Source organism: Vipera berus (assembly GCF_964194415.1).
Source record: "Vipera berus genome assembly, chromosome: Z".
Lineage (NCBI taxonomy): Eukaryota > Metazoa > Chordata > Lepidosauria > Squamata > Viperidae > Vipera > Vipera berus.
In genome coordinates this window covers 93,884,996-93,912,491 of record NC_138205.1, presented here as the reverse complement: position 1 = coordinate 93,912,491, position 27,496 = coordinate 93,884,996, and the positions used below count along the sequence as shown (strand labels likewise).

General features: G+C 37.9%; 1 protein-coding gene and 1 long non-coding RNA gene across 5 annotated transcripts in view; both read right to left on the bottom strand.

The window, feature by feature from the left end:
- Positions 1–415: 415 nt before the first annotated feature.
- On the bottom strand, positions 416–11,744 carry LOC308678505. The gene is made up of 4 exons (XR_014028670.1): positions 11,680–11,744; positions 10,791–11,032; positions 3,283–3,359; positions 416–1,172 (listed from the first exon to the last, which is right to left on the bottom strand). It is a non-coding gene; the product is annotated as an uncharacterized lncRNA (long non-coding RNA).
- A 1,226-nt stretch (positions 11,745–12,970) lies between these two features.
- TRA2A (transformer 2 alpha homolog) overlaps positions 12,971–27,496 on the bottom strand; it is a 30,347-nt gene continuing 15,821 nt past the window's right edge. For all 4 annotated transcript variants that reach the window (XM_081343852.1, XM_081343853.1, XM_081343850.1 and 1 more), the window contains exons 5-8: positions 21,850–21,965; positions 18,321–18,446; positions 13,961–14,028; positions 12,971–13,782 (exon numbers count right to left, since the gene is read on the bottom strand). In XM_081343852.1, the coding sequence (XP_081199978.1) occupies positions 13,772–13,782; positions 13,961–14,028; positions 18,321–18,446; positions 21,850–21,965 (321 nt within the window). In that variant the 3' untranslated portion in view covers positions 12,971–13,771. The remainder of the gene's footprint in view (positions 13,783–13,960; positions 14,029–18,320; positions 18,447–21,849; positions 21,966–27,496) is intronic.

The following is a 27,496-nucleotide window of genomic DNA, read 5'->3' as shown; positions in this document are numbered from 1 at the left end:
AATGATTCTTTTGTTTGTTTGTGGCAGACCACAGTATTTTCAAGAGTAGATGTAATGAAAGAAGATTGATATATGTTTCTAGCAGACTAAAAATTATGCTACAGAGTGCTGCACAATTTTGTGGGGTTCTGCTAATGGAAAATACAGGTCCTGGATAAAGTGAAGTGAGCAGCTATTGTGGATGAAGAAAAATGCAAAGGACAAAAAATGCATTTAATAAAAAAGGTATGTTGTGGATAGAAAGAAAAAAGGTAAAGAACATGCAGTGATCTTGATGAAAATAAAAAAAGAGGATCATGTGCAAAATGAATAAAATTTAATATAAATGTAATGATTTGAAATGAAACAGTGAGGAAATGCTAGAAGTACTTTATAAAGATTTATATAAGAATAATGGTGGCATGCTGAACCCAAGTCATTGAAAAATATGGGAAGCTTTATTGTATGTTTATTGATTTAACACAATTGATTAGAAATGAATTAATATTGCATGATGGAACAAGGAGTATGAATTTGACAACATCTTTTCGTAAGAGCCTAAAGATGTGGCTATGCCAGTCAGCTTGGGGCCCCAGTGGGGGAACAGCACAATGGAGATGGTTGATTGAGTAATAAGAAATCCCACCTATCCCTCACTCCGCCTCTGCCCTTCCCCATGTGTTTTTGGTTTTAATATCCTTTTATGTTTTTAGCTGTATATATAACTGTAACACCACCCCCCTCCCGAGTTACCCTTTGGTAAGATGGGCGGCCAATACATTTTATAAATAACTAAAATAAATAAACATATTGAAGATCAAGGGTTATTTATGATAGAAAAACCTATGCTTCATGCTTATGTCAGACTCCTCCCTGGTAGCCGTTTGTTACTTACAAAATCTTTTTCAACGCAACACCAAAATACATTAGGCAAAACTGTATCAATATATCCAATCCAAGGGTGGATTGAGATGGACTGTTGTTAAATCTTCTTCACACAAGAAGTACATGGGGAATAAACAAAATGGCAGCTCTCTTCTATTGCAGCCCATGCGCTCAGCAACTTGATCCTCACAAAGGTTCATTTAACTCCTTTCTTGAATTTCATAAAGTACTATTTTTTTTATTCCACTATTTCTAATTAATTGTGGGTATTCATCTGGGGTTGATCTCTTTTGTACACCATGCAGAATCTTCAGAGTAAGAAAGGTTACAATTATAATCAAATAAAATTGCATAAAACAAAACAAAACTGCAATGTTTGCCATTTAATAAACATTGTGGAAAAAACTAGAGATGAATTAATGTCCGAATATTTACTGAAGAAAAATGATAAATTACAATATGCAAATAGTAGAATTACAGTGCATGGTATGTATGCTGCACAAAATAAGTGCGTTTTGTGAGAAATTACTGTCAAAATATGCTTCTGCACATAGTATATTGCATACCATCCATCTTCAATGTTCCCATCCTTGCTATATAGATTGTTTCATTAACTCTTAATTTAAGATAACAAGATTATAATCTGCATATTTAGTCAGATTGAATTATAAAAAATTATAAAGTATGTAGAACACCTGCACCAGGTTAAATAGGCGGAGATCATGAATTCTAGTTCCATCCTAGCCATCTGGGGGATCTTGGGCCAGTCACTCTGTCTCAGCCCAACTCACCTCACAGGGTTGTTGTGTGGGGAAAATAGGAGGAGGAAAGTGTGTTGGATATGTTTGCCACCTTGAGCTATTTGTAAGTATGCACTTGCTGTGAATTTCAATTCATCTCTAATATATCTGTAATTCCCATGTGTTTTTCATTTGAAATGATATCATACACTGAGAATATTATACCTGAGCTGGAAAAATACATAACAATAAAATCCTCTAAGGGAAAATAGAATATAATTATATGAAGTTTGCAATTCAACTTATTCTTTCAAATGATGCAGAACAGCACTTGGATAATATATTTTGGCAGAAGTATTGTTTAGAGCATGCTTAAGTTTTTGGTTTAGAGCGTGTTGCAAGAGACTGAACACAACTTCTCTTAGAATTTTCACCCATCTTAAGGTAACAAAATTCTTGTTCTTGTATAGATGAGATAGATTATGTAACAATATACATGTATTGTAAGTGCTTTAAGGCGCTATAGATTATTACAATTCCTCTTTCACTTTGCTAATAGAAAAGAGAAAATAAAAAATTTAATTTAAAACAGTAAACTAAGTACTTAATTGCAAAAGAAATTGAAACTTTCTTCTCAGCAAATAAAATTCAAAATCAGAAATCTTGTGGGATACTTGCTGTTATGATTTAGTTATTTTTTTTACTTTCCTTGGTCATAGAAATAGCATTTTAGAAATTATACTGGTAAAACATGTGCTGTATTTGGATTTAAATTAAGGTTTTGATCTAAGTATGCTTGTGAAAGAAAGGTAAACAGTATACTTTATTCCCATGTATATTTCTAGTGGATATTACAATTTTTGGACATTTTCTTTCCGTTTCTTTGCTTTTGGAATTAATTCTTACATTGCAGCTAGTCAAAAATACTGAATTTTATGGAGTTCTGATGTTGTTGCACTTGATTGTTTGCTTGCAAATGTTTCACTACTGGACTAGTGCTGGTGAGCATGAGGTTTGATCTCTATGCATAGTAGCTTGCTCTGCTAGTGGTGGGAATGTGGTTTCTCCCTGGTAGTTTATACTTTGTTTGCCTGATGTTAATCCCTGCTTATCTGGGTATTGGCTTCTGTAAAGGATATGTTCTGATCTTCTTGTTTCCTTTTTAGTTTAATTGATTTGTTTGAATGGTGTTCAAATGTAATCAAGGAACCACCAGACCCCCACTCCACAGTAGGGCAAGCTACCGTTGTAAGGAAAACAGGTTCTTGGAGGAATGGTAGCATGTTAGCAAGGTAGAAATAGAGAAGGTGCGCATGCTAATTGGGGACTTGAAGTCCTCACTTCTCAGTGCAATTATCAAAACTACTATGACAATGCAACTGATATATTTTTTAATTAAGACAATTCTTTCTTGAGGATAGTAATAATAGATGGGTGAGAAGGAATTTGAGATTTTCTAATTATGAATATTCATGTTTGCGTCAGTTATGACCTTTACGCATGGCTATCATTTTCTCCTCCTTTCCTGAAATGTATAAATATGAGTGCATCCCCTTATCTATAGGAATCTCAACCACTATTTTCTAGAGGGAGGTTGCTCCAGTGTACACTGAATACATAACAATTGCAGTTATTGGTTTTTAATTCCACAAAAACTGGTGTTAGAAGTGGGATTCACCATCTTCGAGCTGTAACCAAGGCAGTAGCTGGGACGCTCCCACGAGGTAGGTGTTGTCAGACTGATCTCATCTATTCCTGCCAACACAAAAGGGCACTGTTTAGGAGTGTAAGGCAACTGTTTGTGTCTAAAAGTCTATTTTGGCTTGGGAAGTTTGTTGAATGTTTGTGGTCCCTTCCATTCTAATTCCCTGAGATTCTCTTCAAACTCCTTGGCTTAAAAACAGTAACTGTGAGAGGGATCTTGGAGTCCTAGTGGACGATCACTTGATTATGAGCCAGTAGTGTGCAGCAGCAGCCAAAAAGACTAATACAATCCTGGGGTGTATAAACAGAGGCATAGAATCAAGATCATGTGGAGTATTAGTACCGCTTTATAAAACCCTGGTAAGACCACACCTGGAATACTGCATCCAATTTTGGTCACCGTATCACAAAAAAGATGTTGAGAGTTTGGGGAAAAATCAGAGATCAACTAAAATGATCAAAGGAAGAACGGCTGCAGGACTTGGGTTTGGCTAGTCTAAAGAAAAGAAGAAAAAGGGGAGACATGATAGCAGTATTCCAGTATCTGAGGGGCTGCCACAAGGAAGAGGGGGTCACTTTGTTCACCAGAGGGAAGGATGAGAAACAATGGTTGGAAACTGATCAAAGAAAGAAGCAACCTGGTATTAAGGAGAAACTTCCTGACAGTGAGGACAACCTACCAGTGGAACAGCTTGCCTCCAGAAATTGTGGGCGCTCCATCACTGGAGATTTTTAAGAAGAGACTAGACAATCCCCTGTATGAGATGGTATAGGTCCGTGGTGGCAAACCTATGGCACGTGTGCCACAGGTGGCACGCAGAGCCCTCTCTGTGGGCACGCATGCCATCGCCCCAGTCCTAGGCCTTCAGCTGGGTTTTATAAAACTTTTTTGCTTTAGGCCTCCACCGCCGTGTGCAAAAAAAAGGGTTCAATCAATCAATTTCAACTTTTCGCAGGGAAAAAAAGATCTTGCAAAGTTGGAATTATTTGAACTGTTTAGTTCCACCCACTGCAGCCATGCCCACCCAAAGGGCCTTGCCCACTCAATTGGCCACACCCACCCAATGGGCCACACCCACCCGGCACCCGATGATACATAAGTGGGTTTTGGGTTGCAGTTTGGGCACTTGGTCTCTAAAAGGTTTGCCATCACTGGTATAGGTTCTCCTGCTTGAACAGGGGGCTGGACTAGAAGACCTCCAAGGTCCCTTCCAGCTCTATTCTATTCCAGGTGCTGCCATCTGTAAAATGAAGAGTGAAGGACTGTTCTAGAAAGAGCAGCTCTTATACAGCAGATCATGTATTTACAAAGGAGTGTATGAGAAGAGGTAAGAAGCATCAGAGATTCCCTGCTTTGTGAAAAAAAATCATCTGGATGGCAGATAATGAAATCACAACAAATATGAAGAGGTAGCACAAATGAAGGCAGCCCATACCACCACAGAAGCAGCTAGACTGTTTCAAAATTGTACAATAAGGTTATTTACAGGAAAGACTGCCAGAGATTTTTGGATAATTATGATAAATTGACTCAAACGGGAACTTTTGATTGTTGCAACCTAAAAAAAATATTTATTTTTGTAAAAAAAAACATACAATGCAATGACATAAAACTGGCTACTGACATTTTTGGGATAAAATTTGTCCCTGTAATTCAGGGGTGTCAAACTCAATTTCATTGAGGGCCGCATCACCGGAGAAGGGGCCTAGAGAGCATTTGGAGGTCCAGTCGGTCTGAATCTGACCGAACACAGTTAAGATCCTTTTCTAGATCCTATCTTGTGGCAATGGAGGTGGCGAAGCGTGCTCACTTCGCCACCCTCATTGCATCCGCAGATAACCGCCCGGCTGCCCTGTTTAGGGTGACCCGTTCCCTTTTAAATCAGGGGACGGGAGAGGACCCCTTGCAGGGACGGGCTGAGGAGTTTAGTGAGTATCTGGTGGATAAAATCGCTCAGATTCAGGCTGGCTTGGACTTCGACTGGGCAGTGTCTGACGAAATGGAAACGATGGGTTTGGCCGATAATATCTGGGAAGAGTTTGATCCTGTGACTCCGGATGAAGTGAACAGGATCATGGGGAAATTAAGTGCCGCCACGTGTTTGTTGGACCCGTGCCCCTCCTGGCTGGTTTATGCGGCCCGGGAGGTTACACGAGGCTGGCTCCTAGCAGTTATTAATGCTTCCTTGAGTGAGGGGTGCTTCCCTGCCACCTTGAAAGAGGTGGTGGTAAGGCCCCTCCTCAAGAAACCTGCCTTGGATCCAGCTATTTTAAACAACTTTCGTCCTGTCTCCAACCTTTGCTTTCTTGCGAAGGTTGTTGAGAGCGTGGTGGCACGGCAGCTCCCTTTGGTCCTGGAGGAAACTGAGTATCTGGATCCATACCAATCGGGTTTCAGGCCCGGGTACAGCACGGAGACGGCATTGATCGCACTGGTGGATGATCTCTGGCGGGCCCGAGACAGGGATTATTCCTCTGTCCTGGTCCTTTTAGATCTCTCAGCGGCTTCTGATACCATTGACCATGGTATCTTGCTGCGACGTCTTACGGGGTTGGGAGTGGGAGGCACCGTTTTACGGTGGTTCTCCTCCTACCTCTCGGCCGTTCGCATACGGTGTTGACAGGAGGGCAGAGGTCAACCCCTAGGCCCTTTAGTTGTGGGGTGCCTCAGGGGTCGGTACTCTCGCCCCTCCTGTTCAACATCTATATGAAGCCGCTGGGTGAGATCATCCGTGGTTTTGAGGTGAGGTATCATCAATATGCCGATGATACCCAGCTTTTTATCTCCACCCCGAACCAAGCCAGTGATGCCCTCGATGTGATGTCCCGTTGCCTGGAAGTGGTATGGATTTGGATGGGGAAGAACAGGCTCCAGCTCAACCCGGCCAAGACTGAGTGGCTCTACGTACCGGCATCTTGACTTGTCTTTGGTTATGGGAGGAGAGGTGTTGCCTCCCGTTGATAGGGCGCGCAATTTAGGGGTCCTCCTGGACTCATGCCGGGTAGGTGTGGCCTGGGTGGGCGTGGCCTACTGGGTGGGCATGGCTAGAGTGCATATGGCCTACTGAGTGGGCATGGCCAGCTCTACATCATTCGCATCAAGGGTGCCTATGGGGGCCTGGGCAGGAGTGGGACATATCTGAGGGTCTCTGGCAGAAAAAGGGTCTCTGGGCCAGGGCCAAGGCAGTGGGGGCCGTTCCCTCAGTTTCCAGGATGGCTTCGCGGGCCACATGAAACCTTGTGTTTGACATGTCTGCTGTAATTCAACAGCCGACACTAACATAGTCTCAAAACATTTTCCTTATAATTTTGTCAAGCAGCAAAGTTAACCCTATTAAGAGTACTGAGAAACACCATTGTTCAGAGCTCTGATGAAACTCATGATGCATTTTACACCATGTATAGAAAAAGCTTTGAAGCATGTACAGCTTAGTGTTAAATATGAAATTTAAGATTTTTAAAGCAATAGCAGTTTTCTTTTTTGTGAATTAATTTGCTACTGAATTGCAGGGCTGCGATTTGAAACCATCAAAGCTAATAGTAATTAGAAAACTACTTGTTATGCCATTACATATGTAAGTAATAGAACATCACTTTTTAAAATGTTTCCCTATTAATTAGATTCCATGTGAACTGTTTTTTTCCCCCCAGCTCAGCAGTTGGGAGGATGAATTCCTGTTTCTGTATAGGACTTTGATAGATTCCATGCAAATGTAAACAGGGAGATGTTTTTGTTACACTGTGTAAGGCACCAATGATTGTTTGTATAAATTTCTATTCGTATGTACATAAAACAAAATGTCTCTTTGAAACCTGTTGAATTATACAGAAAAATTTTGGAATTTATATGTTTGTCTACTAAAAAAAGTTGAATTTTTTTCCATGGAGAATGTGGGCACTGGCCATGCCTACATTCACCATTTTTTTCCTGGTGTGTATGTTTTATGTGAATTTTGTGATAAGTCAAGGAAGTTGAGATGTTTCTGGTACTTTTTTGCTATTTTTTATTGTTTGAAATATCTGAGGATTTTCCCCCTCCTTTTCTATTTAATTTACTCTTTCTGAGGCTCAAAGTTCTCTCTCCTCCAGATTTTGTAAGATTTGCTAATTAAGGTATCTGCCTCTTTGGTATCTGCTTCTTCTGTCTCTTCTCGTTAATTGAAGGTCACAGAGAGGAGATGGAAGTGTGTTTGTGTGTGTGTGGGGGAGAGACACAATAAAATACTTCTATAGAAAATCACTGGGAACAGATTCCCCCCCCCACACAATCTTTTTCAGGGTTTTTAACAGTGTTTTCACACATACATAAAATTAATTTCTTTGCACATGCACCAAGATTTCAATGAGTATCTCTACATGTACAGAGTGCAAAGCATGCCAGACCAAGAATTTTCAATGCCATAGTTTTGTGGGCTACATTTTTTTTTAAAAAATAACTTTTCTATGGGACCGAGTGCTCAGTGAAAATAGCATTTTCAGTGTAGAAAACATTATGTTACAGATTTCTGCTTATAGTGTTGATAAGGAACACTCCACAAAAAATCTGATGGACAAAAAGGACACAGAGAAAGATGTTCAAGAAAAAAAAGACAAATGGATACAAGTATTTCACAAAGGGTAGCCAGGTGGGAGGAAGATCGTTTTTCCTCTCTGAGCCCTGATTAAAATGGAAGTGCAAACGTCTTTTGAACTGAAAGAATGCCCTTTTAACTTGGCACAAAATGAAGCTCCAATTAAACTGAACAGAATGATGAAATTAAATCTTGCAGCCATAATTAAATTTTTTAAGAACATAGACTGCTGGATCATGTTGCCTTACAACTCTAGATTTAAAATTTATTTTTATTTTTCTTTCTCCTAAAAGCCAAGAGAAGATGGTCTATGAATAGTGATTCAGTATGTTCTTTGTTCTCTGCTGATATTTCCTGAGCATGTACAAAATACAGAACATCCTCCTTTCCTTATTGGGACAAGCTGCATATCAAGTACTATGGAAAACTTCAGATTACCCAGGAGATTGTTATTTGAGTTTTCATTTTTTTTCCAAGCACAAAGACAGTTGCTACCCAGATAAAACATTTTTGCAGGGTAGCTTCTACCCCCCTGCCTCCACTTACTGCCAATTGCATTCCAGAGTTTGGCCTGATTATCAAGTTCTTATCTAAGGCTAACCTGAGAAGAAATCTTTATGGCAGTTAACATAAATGCTCATAAAATGGGGTGAAGATAGAAGCTGCTACAGCAATTTGTTTTGATAAATAAGTTGGAGAAAGAAATTTTTCACACGCTGATCTTAGCAAATATCCTTCTCTCTCCAATTATGTGACAGTTTTTACTATCTACTAGCTTTTATTTAGGGGGTGGTGGTAGTTCAACACACATATTTGCATGCCCCACAAGGTTCAGCTTTAAGGCCAGAATTTTTTCACACGCTGATATTGGCAAATGTCCTTTTCTTTCTTCACCTATGTGAGTTTTTACTATCTACAGTATTAGCTTTTATTTTGGGGGCCTTCAGTACACATATTTGCATGCCCTACAAGGTTGAGTTTTAAGCCCAACCTGCTTTTCAATGACTTACAAAAAGTCTGATATGTTAAGCCTCTTATTTATTTTTTCCATAATAGCAGAAACAAAGCTAATGGAGAATTTAAGAGGTCAGTAGTCTTTCAATTTTACTCTTACCAGTTTCATCACAGTGGGGAGAGTGCAAAGCATAAGCTAGGATATGCAGTCTCCACAGAACACTGTCCAGAACTATATAACCAAGGTCATGAAGGAAGAGGAGCATCAGCCCAGACGTTTAAGCAAACTTATAGAGGCAATGTTTGGTATTATGAAGTATTATGAGCACTTTAAGGGAAGAGGACTATGACCACATTCTTTCCAACTGCCCTGCTACCCTTTCCAGATGATACAAACAGATTTTGCTGATATGCCCCTATAGTTCCCCTGGTATTCCTGGCTATCAAAAGCCCAAGTTTAAAGCAACCTAAAAGATACGTATGAAATTATATATGGGCAACCAATGCCCTTAGGCTTTGAATTAATTCCTATTCAAGATGTTTATTTTGACCATGATCAAATTACTGATATGCTATATAATTTTTTCAATAGCAGTGCAAAAAAACAAAGGGCAAGTAAGACTACATTGTGACCTGAGGGGGCTACACCAAACTATAACTATAACTACACCAAACTATAACTATAACTATAAGAGTAAATTTGGTGTTTCACAAAGTGCATCAGAGAAAAAACTGGAAAGTCAAAGCAATATGAAGTTTGAAGGTTTAACTTCACAGGTTCATTTAAGTCAGGGGTGACAAGCTGCTGGCCCACGGGCCAGACACGTCATCTGGAAGCTGCGCCCATCCCATTGCCGGCTATGGCAAAACCGTCCTGATACGTTGTGCAATGTCACGTGACGTCGCAAGTTTGACATGTATGATTTAAGTCATTTGAGGCCCGTTCCAGCAACCCCAGAAGCAAGTCTTATTAGATGTTCCAAACTTCTGGGAAGCAAGCAGAGGAAATAATAAAGGCAAAGTTCTGACTATGAAATCCTGAAAAGCCATTATCACTTTTAATGGGATTTTAAGCCAATGGGAGTTTTAGTTTTATTGTTAAAATAGTGTGCTTGTTTTACTATATTCATCTTCTTTTCCTTCTCTTTTCTACAGCAAAAGCAACAGTGTTGCTAAAAAGTGGGTTTCTGTTGGTATGATCTATTTATAATTGCCAAGTAGCATTCAACAGTCATTGAACTGGTTGTCCACCAGTAACTTTTTTAAAAAATAATTGCTTTTGTCTATTTCATAATTTTATCTGGAGTTTGCAAATTTGCCCTTTGTTTCTACACTATATGGGTATAGGCTTAATATAAAAGAGAACTGGCCTTTGAGGATGAGTGATTTATGCATACTTTTAAACCAGAATCGGAGTTTGTTCCCTTGGTAACATAGAAAGAGATGCTACAAGGGAACAAACTGAGATTCTGGGTTAAAAATATGCTTTAGCAGAGAAGTTTTCGTAGGGACTCCATAAGGCACCCTCAGCGCATAAACCACTCCGCCTCAATCACTAAGGCCAGTTCTTTTTTATAGTGAGCCTATACTCAAGGTTTATACAGCAGGGAAACAAAAGGACAAATCTGCAAGAGGACAATGTACGTGTTAGATTAAGACATGCATTTTTCTACCAGCAATTGAAAATACCATAAGTCCTGTAATACAGCTTGATTATGTTCAAACTCCCCTGTACTTGCCAAAGACATGGTATTTGTGGATGGAAATTATGCCATACTTTTCTTATGTCTCAGGAGGTCCTTATACAATTGGATATTTAACCTTATTTCATGCAGTACCAGTTGCCTAAAACTAGATTAATTACAAGCCCAAATGAATTCACAAAATACAGGACCTCAAGGGCTCCCCAACTGCTATTACCATAATTGGCATACAAGCCTTTGCAGTCCATGCTTACCTTGATACAGTGGCGTAGCGTGGGGGGCGCAGGGGGGGCTGGCCGCACCGGGCGCAACATCTGGGGGGCGCGCTCGCACTCGCAGCTCTCTGTCCCTGCCTGGCTCACTCACTGTCTCTCACTGCAGTGCTGGCTGTGCGAATCCGATCCGAGCCGCCGGGTCACCGCCCACTGTGGAGGGGGGGGGGGTTGCAAATTACTTGCCTTGCCCCGGGTGCTGACAACCCACGCTACGCCACTGCCTTGATATAAAAAAACATGGACAAAATATATAAGACTTCAAACACTAGCTCTCCTAAATGAGAAGCAGGAATAGCAGAGAACAGCAATCCTGCAAATTGACTTTATGCTATTTATTGGCTTCATGCTATTCAAAATGACCCATGGCTGTGAGGAATTTCCAGCTTTGTATTGTTTTAATCTAACAATTCCTTGCAAGTAAAAGCACACTATGCAAGATCTAAGGGATCTAACAAAAGGAGCTACAAAACAATTGTCAGCAATCTATGAAATTGTATTACCTTGATATTTGGGACAGGCTAGTTAGAAAATTACGCTGTAGATTGCCTACACTTCTGGCTGGCATTAGGTCTTTTCAATAATTGTTTCCAGAAGAGTGTAAGGGACACACATATTTTGCCCTCCAAGAGGTCAAAACAGAGAGAACTATGAAGAAAACAAGTTCTTGGAATAAGTGGGAGCATCTTAGCAAGAAACATTGAAGAAATGTATGGTAATTGGGGCTTTCTCAATAGTAGCAAAATTGCTATAGCAATGCAACTGTTTCTTTTTATTAAGACAATAACTCTTCAGGATAGTAACAGTAGATGGGTGAGGAAGTAACTTGAGATTTTCTAATTATGAATGTTCATGCTTATATCATCTATACCTTTGCATATGTATAACTATCGTTATCTTCTCCTTTCCTGAAATGTATAAAGCACCACAATTCAAGGACTCCAGAGTGCAACCCTAAGCTATCTCCTCTTCCATTGGAACTATTGAATTCAACAGCATGTTTTACAGTATGGCAGTCCATTCATTATAGCTGTAGCACACCTATTTCCAGAAATGAAAAGAAATGACTGCATTTAAACCTCTAATTTTCCTTAACATTATAGAAGGGTACCATGTTTTTCCTGAAAATAAGATCCGGTTCTTTTTTTTTTTCCTCCAAAAGAGCCATCAGGTCTTAATTTTGGGGGAGGGGGTTTCTTTCCCACTCACCTTTGGCACCGACAGCCCCGCCCAGCCAGCCCACTTCTGCCACCAAAGGAGCAGCTTCATTCTGCAGCTGAGAATGGAGCTCTGGCCTGCGTTTTGTAGTCAAAAGGCTTTCCGGAAGGCCACTGCAGCCAAGAACCGAGCTAAGGATTCAATCTATAGCTTGGTTCTTGGCTGCACTGGCTTTCCAGAAAGGAGTCTGACTGCGAAATGCAGACCTTGAGATGCTTCAGAGGCCTGGGTGCAAATGAGTGGATGCAGAGCGCTTGGGGCAGCTCCATACCCCCATCCCAGCTTGATTTCTGATGTGTGTGCCTCGCCCCAAAACTAGGGCTTACTTGGGGTAGGCCTTATATTAGACCCACCCCCAAAATCAAGCTAGTGCTTATTTTCAGGGTAGGTCTTACTTTCAGTGAAACATGGTATTATGTGTTCTTGTTTCCTAGATATTATGCATTCTTATTTAATTCTTGTTTTCCTTCAGCATACTCTCTGGTTTCAGGCAATGTCTTATATCGGAATATTACCCACTACTAAGATCTGATCTCAGTTTAAAAGCAGTTCAGTTCATGCTGATTTTGCAAGGATTAAAGACTTCCTTTTGGCATCACAAAATCATGGCCATTTGTAAAGCCTCAGGTTTTTTCCAGTTAGAGGACTTGTATTTTTTCCTCTATTTTTTCTTTGTAACATATTTGCATATATAATTAAACATTTAATAATATAGAAAGTGATAAGAATCATATTTTTAAATCCACTTTCATATGCTGAATTTTAAGGTCTTAATTTTTGCATTTTTTTCAGTTCAGTGTGTTCAAGTGATCTTTCCTTGGAATGTAAAGATGGACACAAGCAGTTTGCCTTCACCATATCAACATGTCTATTTGTTATTTTGCATTATCCATTCCCAGCTTCAAATCTAAAAACTCTTAACAAATGATATAAATACTGAACAATTGCAATTGTACAATTTAAATTTATTTTGAGAAGTCAAATAATTACAATTTCAGATCATACTACTAAATAGAATCCGCTTTATCTTTGTATCATATAGACTTATGTGAACAGATCAAATATTCCTTATATCTAGTCAGTTAAGCTTATCCTGATTATGGGGTAATAAAAATAAAAAGAATACTTTGCAGGTATTTAAAACAAATTTCAATTTCCTCTCAGCAGCACTGAGTTTATTTTACCAAAGCCCACTAAACAGGGTGCATCAGGTATACGTTTTTCCCCCTCCAAGGAATAGTCCTTACAGTCCAATATTGTTTTAATTATTAAACTGAAGATTCATGAAAATTCTGGCTTTGGATTATATACCAAATTGTGTTAAACAAAACAAGCAGGACAAGAGGATTTTTTTGAAACCAGAAAGATGAGATTATTAAAATAGTAGCTTTCTACTGAAAATATGACATGCAAGCATTAGCACATACCAGTTCTTTCTCCATGAGGTTCAACAAAAATCCACTTGTTTAAAAAACAAACAAATGCAGGAATTACAAAATATTTTACCACTCTGGGATTCCCATTAATTTTTGTTTAAAGATATTTAAGCACATAAAACTACAACAATTACACCTGTAATATTACAGTAAGAAGAGATGAAAATGGGTATTTCAAAAGAAAATACACCTTAATGAACCAGGGACATTTTAATTGGATACAGGATAATTGTAGGGGACCAACAGGAAAAGCTAGGTTCGGAACATGCTGTTGAAAAATGGTATTTACTCTGTAACTGACTTCTCTTCTTAATAGCGCCCTGAAAGAAAAAAAAGAATGCTGTAATTATAAATTAATACCTCCAGACTAGCTTCTATATTAATTTGTTTCTGAAAGGAAGAGTATACAGTATTAGTATTTCCTATGGTACTCTTAAAATCTCTCACTATATTAAATTATACATATTTACTCTTTACAATTAATATAGTTATGCTTACTTGGACTGTACGAACGAGATCTTGATCTTGATCTATAACGACTATAATATGGTGACGGTGATCGCCTCCTTTGAAAGAAAATGCAAAATATTTCTGTTGACAGTGGCTCATTCCCATATTCATACATTTTAAGCAGTACACACACACACACACACACAATGAGGCTTGAAGATATTAATTGAAAACCTGTTTATAGGGTTTACAATGTGGTAAAACAGGTAATCCTTGACTTATAACCATTTCTTTAGTGACCATTCAAAGTTGCAACAGCACTGAGAAAAGTGACTTATGACCATTTGTTTTTCATGCTTATGACTGTTGCAGCAATTCTCATGGTGATCCAAGATTCGGATGCCTGGCAACTGGCATGTATTTAAGACAGTTGCAATGTCCTGGGTCATGAAGTCACCTTTTGACAAGCAAAGTCATTGGGGAAGCCAGATTCACTTAACAGTCACATTAACAACTATAGTAATTCACTTAACAATTGTGGTAAGACAGGTAGTAAGATTAACAACTATCTTGAAAATTTTTGGACCAATTGTGGTTGCAAGTTGAAGACTCCCCCACAACATGCAGTCCATTTCACTCACTTACTACTTCAATCACTGACCATTCAATGCAGTGTCCTCACAATCATATAACTGCAATTTGGGCACTTTGCAACTGCCACACATCTATGATGGCTACAGCAGCCTATAGTCATGTGAATGCCGTTTGTGACCTTTACAATCAGCTTCTAACAAGCAAGGTCAATAGGAAGGCAGCAGGAAGTTATGGTCATGTGTTGTTAATGAGTTGCAGTGATTTGCTGAACAACTGCAATGGAACTGAAGTTGTTAAATCCAGTAGAGCCACGTGATATTTTCACTTAGCAATTGCATCACTTAGAGATAGAGTTGCCGGTCCCAAATTGTTAGTGTGAACTAGCTATATTGGTTTATATAACAGCAGTCTACATATATCATCTACTTTGCACAAATGTACATTCTACTTTTAAATAGCTTCCCAACACGTAGGTTATAATGATCATTACTTTTGTGCAAAAGTTCCAAATTGCCCTATTTGCCATCACTTAGGATATTTTCTTCCCAAACCTTCTTCCATTCCTATTTTATTATTTATTTTTCACACTGTATCCTTTCCTGATTTTAAAGTGATACAATTATATTGATGAAAGAATCACACAATAACTAGTATTAACTATTTTTGCCACTCTAATTAAGCCTTTATTGAACTGTAATTCAATAATCTCCTCCAGTGATCCTGGTTTTTCTTTTCCTTTTTAAATGTCAGGCAGAATCAAGGGTATGGCACCTACAGAAAATTTAAAACTGCATGGGAAACTCACTCCCTATTTATTTTGCCTCTTTTGTAGGATACAAACAGGGTAATCTCATCCTGATAAGATCTAATGAATCTTTTTTTTCCTAAAAAAAAAAGTATAACGGGAGCATGCAATGATAGAAGACATCCCTAGTTTTTTTATTAGAAAATAATCAAATGACTATGCTTGGCTGATTATTTTCTAACAAGGAACAAAGAACGTTCCTTGTTAGAAAACCTGTGTGCTATTACCAGTTTGGCTTTTAAAAGTGGTAACAAAAGATGGCCGCTCCTTCCCAACACAAATTACAAAATATCATTCATTTTTTTATGAAATATTCAGCATATTTATTATTATGCTGCCAGCTTTCACACTAGCTATTTTATTTAATTGGTTTTATTGTGGTATTCTGAGTATTTTAAAAAATATTCACTATATTGTATTAATATTCACTATATCATAAATAAATAAAATGGTTAAAACATTATTTGTTACTATTTACTTCATACACAATACAAATGAAAAATCATGTTATATATGAGCAGTAACTTGTCTGTAAACTGCCCAGAGTCACTTAGATGAGATGGGCAATATAGAAATTTAATAAATAATAAAGAAATAAACTTAGTTTTCCAAATACTGCAAAAGACTTTCTGGCAATGTTCTGGAAGTGGTAGGTCTGAACATTTTGGGCATATTTTTCACACATTTTGAGAGAAATTTACAGGTGGGATTTGGCTTATGCAGGCCATATACTTCTATCTGTCACTTTAAATCTGCAGTGTAGATAATTGAACGTTTCTCTCTCAAATTTAGTAGTGCACTCTCAGAGTGGTCTGGTGTCCACAAATGGGAAACTAGGGGAAACATATGACTCTTGGATTGTCCATCTCTGCTAAATGGGGAAGTGTTTGAGCTCCAATTAAAAAGATTTCCGAGGACCTCCAGAAAAGTTGTTGGTGCTTATCAGGCTGGAAAAGCTTACAAAACTATTCCCTAGGAGTTGGATTCTGCCAATCCACTATCAGGCAAATTGTGTATAAATGGATGCAATTCAACATTAATGTTAACCTCTCTAGGAAGGGTTGAACAATCAAAATCACACCAAGACTAATGCCCATAATACTGCCGAGAGTAATGTTGAAGGGATTAAAGGCCTCTCCTCACTGATGAATTTAGGTGTTCATGAGACCACTATTAGGAGAAACTGAACAATAATAGCAGAGTTGCAAGAAGAAAACTACTACAGGTAGCCCTTGACTTATGACCATTTGTTCAGCAAATATTGGAAATTATGATAGCACTAAATGAAGGGACTTACAAACTGTACCAGAATTTGCAGCAGCACCCCGTGGTCACATGAACAAAATTTGGGAGCATGACAATCCACCCTTCCTTACAACTGACCGCAGGAATGCTGCAATTGCTCCACCTGCCTATCTTCCAACTATCCCACCCTGTTGGGTCCCTTGTGCTTATCCCCTACCCTAGTGGGTCCCATACACTTGGGTCTCTTCACCTTCAGTCATGCCTTACTTCACATTCCTTTTCTGAAGATCACCTTTATCAAAGAGAACTTGCCAATGTGCCATACAGCTTTCCTATACAGAAGACACATGGTGCCAGCCCAGAATTGAACTCCATTTTAGAAACAGCCGCAATTCTTGCAATCCAAAAATTGTGCTTGCTAATCTCAAAAATCGCTTTTGGGACACAGAACTGCCAAATGGCCATCCTATACAGAGGCTGGAATAAGCATCATTTTGGGAGTGACTGCAATTCTTGCAATTTGAGAACTGTGGCCACTTCCAAAATGGCACACACTTTCAAGATGGTATGAAATGATTTCTGCATAGATGTATAGCTTTCAGCGTAACTTGTTTGATGTCTTTTTCTTAAAATGAAAGCAGCAGAGGTGGAGATGGAAGAACAGTGGAGGTGTAGATTGGTTGGTTTCCCCCCCCCCCAAAGGCAATCTTTGGAAAAGGTAAGTGGAGAAAGATGGGGGAGGAAACCCAAGAGCCTGGAACCCAGCAGGGTGAGAAGTGGGCCATAGGGTGTCTCAGGGGGTGGTGAAAGGCCTAGGAAGTCGAAAGCAGGTTACATATGAGCTGGGGAGGTACTACAGTGTAAGCCTGGGCCCGTCTTCTTATGGACTTTTCAACTCTGAAATACCCATTGCTCCTCTTAATGAGTGCAATAAGGAGATCAGGGATTTGTGGCCATTAAGTAAGACAATCATCTGTGCACCTCACTTAACAGCCACCATCACTTAGGACCATAATTCTGGGCTCAATTGTGGTTGTAAACCAAGGATTACCTGTACTCTCAAAAAATAACATTTCTGCCCATCTATCATTTATGAAAAACCACCAGTTTAAGCTGAAAGGCTAATGGAAAAACGTTCTGTAGATGGTGGTGGAAACCAAAACAGAACTTTTAAAATTTGTATTCCATTTGTATTCCATTTGTATTATTAAACAAACATATTCAACATGCCTTCCCTACAATAACCCTGTGAACTGAGCTGGGAAAGTGTGTGTGTGTGTGTGTGTGTGTGTGTGTGTGTGTGTGTGTGTGTGTGTGTGTGTGACTAGCCCAAGGTCACCCAGCTGGCTTTCATGGCTAAGGCAGGGCTTGAATTCACAGCTTCCTGATTACTAGCCTGGTGTCTTAACACGAGAAGTTGAAGTGTTCTGAAAGCAGGAATGAGCTAAAATTCTTCCAACTTAATGTCCAGGACTGATCACAGTTACCTTTTACTGCCCAATGGAAGCATCCATCATTGAAATAAATAATACATAATAATAAATAATAAATAAATGAAGAGGTATACATTTTTTACTGCTTTACAAATGGATTCTCTTTATCTAGTTTTAAGATGTGTGGAGAACAGATCATGCCTTAGGTCATATTTATACAGAAACATTGAACATTTAAAAGGCTTCACAAACTTTTAAACATCACTGTATCGGAATTTATTACTTGTGTTAAGTGTTTCCCATAACTTCCATATCTAATTTGAATACTTACCTATAGCGATAATCATATTCTTCATATCTGTCATATCCTCTGTCGTATCCTCTGTCATAATAGGAATCACGGCGACGACCAGTTCCTCCTCCTCCTCCACCTCCACCTCCTCCTCCACCTCCACTGCTTTTATTTAAAAAAAAAAGAGAGACAGACAGTTCAGATAAGTTATGCTGAAAGCTATACATCTATTTAAGATTTTGACTCAAGGATCAAGACGATACTCCTAATGAAGGAACTAATGATTTACAGTTGACTTAATTTCAGCAATTATTCAAACTGGCATCAAATATTGAAAATCATTTATAAAATGTGCTGGAGTCTTGTCCTAATCTCAGGAAAAAATGAATAAATATGCTACTGGAATAACAATAATAATAATTGGAATGGGCCTTGGTCTTCTAGCCCACCCCCCTGCTCAGGTAGAAAACCCTATACCATTTCAGACAAATTCCAGTGTTGGAGCATTCACTGCTTCTGGAGTCAGGTTGTTCCACTGCTTAATTGTTCTAACTGACAGGAAGTTTCTCTTTAGTTCTAGGTTGCTTCTCTCTTTGGTTAGTTTCCATCCGTTGCTTCTTGTCCTGCCTATAGATGCTTTGGAGAATAGCTTGACTCCCTCTTCTTTGTGGCAGCCCCTGAGATATTGGAACACTGCTATCATGTCCCCGCTCGTCCTTCTCTTCATTAAACTAGACATACCCAATTCCAGCAACCGTTCCTTATATGTTTTAACCTCCAGTCTCCTAATCATCTTTGTCTCTGTACTCTTTCGAGAGACTCAACATCTTTTTTACATCGTGGTGACCAAAACTGGATGCAGTATTCCAAGTGTGGCCTTACCAAGGCATTGTAAAGTGGTATTAACACTTCAGGTGATCTTTATTCTATCACTCTCTTAATGCAGCCTAGCACTGTGTTGGCTTTTTTGGTAGCTGCAGCACTTGTTGGCTCATATTTAAGTGATTGTCCACTAGGACTCCGAAATCCCTATCACAGTTACTACTATTGAGCAAGGTAGCACCTATACTATTCATGTGCATTTGGTTTTTCTTGCCTAAATGTAGAACCTTACTTTTTTCACCATTGAATTTCATTTTGTTAGGTAGCGCCCAATATTCAAATCTGTCAAGATCCTCCTGTACCTTAAGCCTATATTCTGGAGTGTTGGCTATTCCTGGAGTGTTGGCTATTCCTGCCAGCTTAGTGTCGTCTGCAAATTTGATGAGTTCTCCATCTATCCCCTTGTCCAAATTGTTGATGATGTGGAAGAACACTGGGCCTAGAACAGAGCCCTGGGGCACCCCACTACACAGTTCCCTCCATGTAGATGCAATTCCATTGAGGACCACACGCTGAATACGGCTGGACAGCCAGTTACAAATCCATCTGGTGGTGATGCTGTCTAACCCACATTTTTCTATCTTATCAAGTAGTAGGTTGTGGTCTACTTTATCAAATGTCTTACTGAAGTCGAAGTAAATTATATCCACAGCATTCCTCTGGTCCACTAATTTTGTCACTTGGTCAAAGAATGCAATAAAATTTGTCTGGCATGATCTGTTTTTAACAAGCCCATACTAGCTTTTGGTAATAACTTTGTTTGCCTCTAGGTGTTCGCTGATTTGTTGCTTGATTAATTTTTCCAGAATCTTCCCAGGAATAGAGGTCACGCTGATAGGTTTATAATTTCCTGGATCCATTTTTTCCCTTTTTTGAAGATGGGAACTACATCAGCTCTTTTCCAGTCCTCTGGTAGTTCCCCAGTGCTCCAGGATCTTTGAAAAATATAGTTCAGTGGTTCTGAGATCACATCTGCCAGTTCCTTCAGAACCTTGGGTGTAATCCATCTGGTCCTGGTGATTTGAACTCATCTAGGCAGGACAGGTGCTCACTTACCATTTTCTTGCCTATCCTGTGTTTCTAATCTGTGTTTTTTACAGTATGGTTTTTGATAGGTTGGACTGTTTTTTCCCTTTGTGTAAAAACAGATGCAAAAAACAAGTTAAGTAGTTCTGCTTTCTCCCTGTTTTTTGTCAGCTTCTTGCCACTTTCTCCCACTAATGGACCAATCATTTCCTTAACTTTTGTCTTGGTTTTTTTTACATGTTGAAAGAAGCTCTTTTTGTTATTTTTTACTTTTGTCATAAGCCTTATTTTTCCTCACATTGAGAGCCTTCCTTTTTTAGCAACCTTTCAATTCCAGTTAACTGGTACGTGGTCATTCCTATGTACATATACATTCCTGTGGTATTTCTAATTAACTTTTATTCTAGTATGTTTATTCATTTTAGTTATCGTATACTAAGAGTCTGGTGACACAGTGGTTAGAATACAGTATTGCAGGCTAAATCTGCCCACAGCCAGGAGTTCGATCCTAATGGGCTGATGGTTGATTTGGCCTTCCATCCTTCTAAGGTCAGTAAAATGAGGACCCAGATTGTTGGGGGCAATATGCTGACTTTTGAACTGCCCAGAGAGTGCTGTAAAGGACTATGGGGCGGTATATAAGTGCTATTGCTATACTACCCAGAATTGTAAGACTTGGCCCATTTAACAAATATAATAATCTCTGGAGTTCTTGGTTGGATGTAATGAAAGGAGGAGTGTGTTTTCTAGCCTTTGGCAAATAGAAAACTGTTCACAATATGCTTTAATGTTCAATTCCAGGGTGTTATATATAAAAAGGATGGTACTTCGTTAAATTTGGCAGGTAGGCCAAATGTGTGTATTAAGAAAGCTGAAGTCAATCATTAGGGAGTAATACTGTTCATGGCCTATACTGTATTGAAAGCTTCTTAACTGAATTAGGTTCTGAGCTATTTTTCAAGAAAAACAGCAAAAATGCATGCCACATTGAATGTTATGGTAATTTTAAAAATATTTATTCATTCTCCGGGAAATATTTAGTAGAGTCTACAATTACACCTATATCTGGAGCCCCAGGACTAAAACATAAAAGAGAACAATGGGCTTACTTTGTGTTCCATTGGATTCCTATAGCAAAATATTGGAATTATTTGTTATGCTGTATTGGAAGCCAATCTTTCTAAACCTTCTGATGGAACACTCTATTGAGATAGATTGCTTGGAGTTTGGAATTAACAAGTCATGTTTATTCCTAATCATTGGGCTCTGAGGTTTCACTTAAAGGTTGACTCAGCCTTCCATCCTTCCGAGGTAGGTAAAATGAGGACCCAGATTGTTGGGAGCAATTAAACTGACTTTGTAATAATGCCGCTTGGGGGGGGGGGCGAAAGCCCTAATAAGCAGGCATATACATAGAATGAAGGCTACTGCTAAGCTTGTAAGCCGCCCTGAGTCTTCGGAGAAGGGCGGGATATAAATGGAATTAAAATAAAAAAAAATAAATAAAAAATAAAATGCCAATCATAGAATATATTTGTAGAAACAATACAGTGAAATAAAGCAGTCATTAGATTAGAACATGTTTAAAGGAACTGAATATTTTACTTAAATGGCAATTGCATCTCTCACAGTAACAGGACTAAGACAATAAATATCTTACTGAGTTGGTCTGCCCATATAGATACCAGGGGTGGGTGTGTGTGCTCTCTTTGTGATAGAGTAATCTACTCTGATTCTTCTACCATCCAGCTCCATTCCATTTGCATGTTCCATAGCCTACAAGAAAGGGGAAAAACACCCTCTTATAATGCTTGTATCTAGTGATCTTCTACAAATTAATGGGAGGGGGGAATTAAATATGATCACTTTTAAGCCAACACAGGAAGATGCTATTGCATTCCTGACACTTTGTTTCTAAGTAAGGCAAAAAAGGACTAAACTAAACTTAACTAAAGCAAAGAATTCTATGATTAGCTTCAATCAGAGACATAAGAGGAAAGAATGATCAGGGGGCATCCAGTAGTATGACTTCTTGCAGACTCAGCTATCATTTCATGTTTTCCCTGTCTACTTCCATTTCATTTCTTCTAGAAGAATTGGGTATCACTGAAGTTTCAATGATACTCAATTCTTCCAGAAGAGATCCCAGTTATTTTTTTAATCTATATCAACATTATTAAAGCTCTACACATAAAATAAGCATTAAAACACAATAAACACATAAAAACATAACGTCCAAATACAAAACCAAACGTCTAACTTAAAAACACCTCATATTTCTCACAGATCCATTAACTTCTGCCTTTAATTTCTTCACAAATCCATTAACCCTCTCTTATTCTTTTACAGAACAGATTCCCATTTATGTGACTTTCAAATTAGTATCTTCTCTACTTATTCACCACTTTAAACACTGCAGTGGTGATGTTAAAAAAACCTCAAAAGTGTTAGAAATACATCAAAATGTCAGAAAATCCTAAAAATAAAGTTTCAACTGAATACACAAATATTTTTATTGGGTATCAATGAAAAATATCACAATTTACTAAAATATATGACAACTGCAATAACAAATTTGGTATTGGAAAAGAGAAACTTTACCTACAATACCAGATTGAACAACTAAAAATGGAGAATATGTAGCAATGACAAAATATGTAGCAATGACATATCTACTTAATAGAAATCTAATTAAATTTAAGTAAAGATGGCTCCTATATATATTACACATTGCATAGTAAAGCAAATTTAGTTATTTGTAACAGAAGGCAAGAATATGTCTCTGGAAAGTTTTTGCATTCTTTTGTTTTATACTGTCTGTTGTCCCTATTTAACACAAACTTTTTTCTATATATTTTACTACTGTAACAATAAAAATATCTTTTAAAACATGCTTAATATATCATGAGTGATTTTACATTAGGATCCATCCCTTACAGAATCAGTTTGAAACTTGCTGTTACTGCTGCTTTATATCAAGTCGCTAAATTATTTTTCAAAATATTCTCAATAATGTACTTCATTAGCTTAAGAATCAAATAACATGTTCATGTTAAGATATTTTAAAAATTGATAATTTCTGTTAATGAAGAAAATGCCTGCTTGCTATCAAATATTTTGTTAGAAAAAGTTAATGCCATTCCATAGAAAATTATTCCTTCTATATAATAACAGATAGACCTATCAGGATGTTCAGAATTGCCCTACTGTACAATAACATGTATTAGCTTCAGGAGCATTTTAGTATATTATTTAATTTAAATAATTATACTTAAGAGGGAAACTAGAGAATTTAGAGATTAAATTCAGACAGAAGCTAGTTCTGTATTATATATAGCTTTAAACAAAATAACAGGAAAACGGAGTATTCAATACATCCCTATTTAGCGTTCTTTAAAACCACATTAAATATAACTGTACTGCCATCTAGCGTTTCTTTTAATTCCATAGAAATATTTTTTTGCTTTTTACAGTATGTTATAAATCTTATACATTGTGTTGTTTCAATATATTGATGTCTGTATAATGTGTTTAAAGTTATTTTTTTATTTAGATAGCTTAGAATACTAAGAATGGAAAAGAGAAAAAAATCTATCAATGTTAATTGCAAATATAAAATTATTTAGCTTTTCCATCCAAATAAATTTATTCTGGTTTCTGTTTGTATTGTATGAATCTTTCCACCCTCACAGAAATGCTATTAAATGCAAATTATAGTAAAATGAATATTGTTTATAAAAACACATATCAGAAGAATCAGAATCCTGAAAGTGATGTGCCATAAACTCTGAACTATTTAGATTAATTTATAGTGATATGCATAACTTCAACTTTGAAAAATAGCCAAAAATGTAAAAGCAACCAGAAACCTGATTTGACATTGACATAATTCTTAGCTCTAAGTATTTAATTTATTCACTATTGTATCAATGGAAAGATTAAGCAGAATATTAAATGCAGGAATCAAACTATCTCAAATTAATAAACAAATAATGTCTAATCAATTCATAAATTTACCATATATATCTCCTTCTCTAAAATGTCTAATTGGCACTAGATTTTAACTATACTTTTTATACATTTTTTGTAGATTTTAACTATAGGTTAAAGATAATTTTATGGGCAAGAGGGCAAAAATTATATATTTACATAATTTCTTCCTAATTTTCCAAAAGAACTTAGCAATAATAAATATAAATTCTTTTTCTACCTGAGCTCTCAGTTGGATTAAGGTATTTATGTAGCTTTCTTTATAATAAAAAAAGAACTTAGCTCTGACTTTTCTGGTAATTCCATGCAAATTACTGGGCCCAAGTCTGCTTAGCCATTTGAGATCAACAAGGGTTAACTGGATGCTGCTACTTAGTTGGACTACCAGTGTAAAATATTTGGTTTAAAATGAAGTTGCTGAGCTATGGATTTATATAGTGAGTTAGTGTATAAAAATGACAAACAGGCCAAGTTCATACATAGCACTAAATTATGTACACTTACAAATAATGAACAGTAGGGTTAATGTTGTGCCAAGATAAAACTACAGTTGCAAGAAAAAGTATGTGAACCCTTTGGGATTACGTGGTTTTTTGCATGAATTGGCCATAAAATGCGCTCTAAACGTCATGTAAGTCACAACAATAGAAAAACACAGTCTGCTTAAAATAATACTACACAAACATTAGCTGTTGTCATGTTTTAATTGAACATAAGATGGAAACAGTCACAGTGCTGGGTGGAAAAAGTATGTGAACCTTTGGACTTAATAACTGGTTGACCCTCCTTTGGCAGCAATAACATCAACCAAACGTTTCCTGTAGTTGCAGATCAGACCTGCACAACGATCTGGAGTAATTTTGGACCACTCCTCTTCACAAAACTGTTTCAGTGTAGCAATATTCTTGGGATGTCTGGTGTGAATCGCTCTCTTAAGGTCATGCCACAGCATTTCAATCGGGTTGAGGTCAGGACTCTGACTGGGCCACTCCAGAAGGCGTATTCTGTTCTGTTGAAGCCATTGTTTTGTTGAATTACTTGTATGCTTTGGGTCATTGTCCTGTTGCATCACCCATCCTCTGCGGAGCTTCAGTTGGCGGACAGATGGTCGTACGTTTTCCTGCAAACTATCCTGATAAACTCTGGAATTCATTTTCCCATCAATGACAACAATCCGTCCAGGCCCTGAGGCAGCAAACCAGCCCCAAACCACGATGCTCCCTCCGCCATGTTTTACAGTGGGGATGAGGTTTTGATGTTGGTGTGCTGTGCCTTTTTTTCTCCACACAGTGTTGTGTGTTTTTCCCAAACAACTCAATTTTGGTTTCATCTGTCCACAGTATATTTTGCCAGTAGTGCTGTGGAACATCCAGGTGCTCTTTTGCAAACTTCAAACGTGCTGCAATATTTTTTTTGGACAGCAATGGCTTCCTCCGTGGTGTCTTCCCATGAACTCCATTCTTGTTTAATGTTTTCCTTATTGTAGATGTGTCAACAAAAATGTTAGCATGTGCCAGAGATTTCTGTAGGTCTTTAGCTGACACTCTAGGATTCTTCTTTACCTCATTAAGCATTATGCGCTGTGCTCTTGCGGTCATTTTTATAGGACGACCACACCTAGGGAGAATAGCAACAGTGCTAAACTTTCTCCATTTGTAGACAGTCTGTCTTACCGTGGATACATGAACATCAAGGCTTTTGGAGATACTTTTGTAACCCTTTCCAGCTTCATGCAAGTCAACAATTCTTGATCGTAGGTCTTCTGAGAGCTCTTTTCTGCGAGGCATGGTTCACATCAGACAGTGCTTCTTGAGACCAGTAAACACAAAACAGGTGTGTGTTTTTAAAGGGCAGGACAGCTGTCAGCAGCACATCCAATATCATCACACTGATTGGAGTCAAGGTTGGCTCACTCCTGGCTCCAATTAGCTCTTGGAGAAGTCATTAGGCTAGGGGTTCACATACTTTTTCCACCCTGCATGGTGAATGTTTCCATCTTATGTTCAATTAAAACATGACAACAGCTAATGTTTGTGTAGTATTATTTTAAGCAGACTGTTTTTTTTCTATTGTTGTGACTTACATGACGTTTACAGCACATTTTATGGCCAATTCATGCAAAAAACCACATAATCCCAAAGGGTTCACATACTTTTTCTTGCAACTGTACACCAGCCCAATATGATTTTGTGCAAAATGTGTATTTTATTGATATTGTATTAATGCTCCCTGTTTATATACTTTAGCATACCCTATCAGCCCTAACCAAGCTCTGAGAAAACAGGTGCTATACTCCATGAAATTATATAATTTCCAATACTCATATCTAGTTTTTCCCTTAGTATTAACCTAGTTTTAAGACATACTTACAATACAAATAACACCTGTTCATACTTTCAAACATACATATTAGCCCTTTCATTCATAACTAAACCTACATCTTTACTTTCCATTCACAAAATCAGACTTTCGTTCAGCTCTATTTCCCTTACGTAGGACCACATTTGAGCCCAGAATTTATGTTGCTAAGTGAGAAATTTGTTGAGTTTTGCACCATTTTACAACTTTTCTTGCCATTTGTTAAGTGAATCACTGCAGTTGTTAAAATCTGGCTTCCCTATTGACTTGGCTTGTAAGTCAAGATGACAAAAGATGAGCACATGACACTGGAGCACTGCAACCATCGTAACTATGAATCAGTCAAGCATCCAAATGTAAATTACGTGACCATGGATGTTGCAATGGTCATAAATCTGAAAAATTGTCATGTCACCTTTTTTCAATGCTGTTGTAACTTCGAATTAAATGAATTGTTGTAAGTTGAGAACTATCTGTATTTTTGTCATGCTCTTCTGATGAGATTAGGAAGACAGACCCCCAAAATCTACATACTCCACCCAAACTCTAAGGACAGGAAACATAATAAGATTAACTCACCAATACCAAAAGGGCACATTCAGACTCAGGTCAAAGTACATGGCACAGGAAATACAAAGCCTCAAACAGGATCAGGAAATAACCTCAAAATCCCTAGAAGGCATAAAAACCCACCACTCCCAGCAACAAGAGTTCAGCTTTCCCAGAGTCACATTGCTATCTGGCTCTGCTCTTTAATAAACCACAACCTTCTTTCTAAAGCAATTTCCATTTTGTTTATTCCTGGCTTGGACTGGACCCTGATGATGAATTTTTTCTTTCCACAATCGTCTCTCTACACTAGAGATCACCTGGCAAGCAAACTAGCCAACATCCTACCTAGATGTCTAGAAAGTATACAGGTAAACTTCAACTTACAACCATTTGCTTAATAATAATTT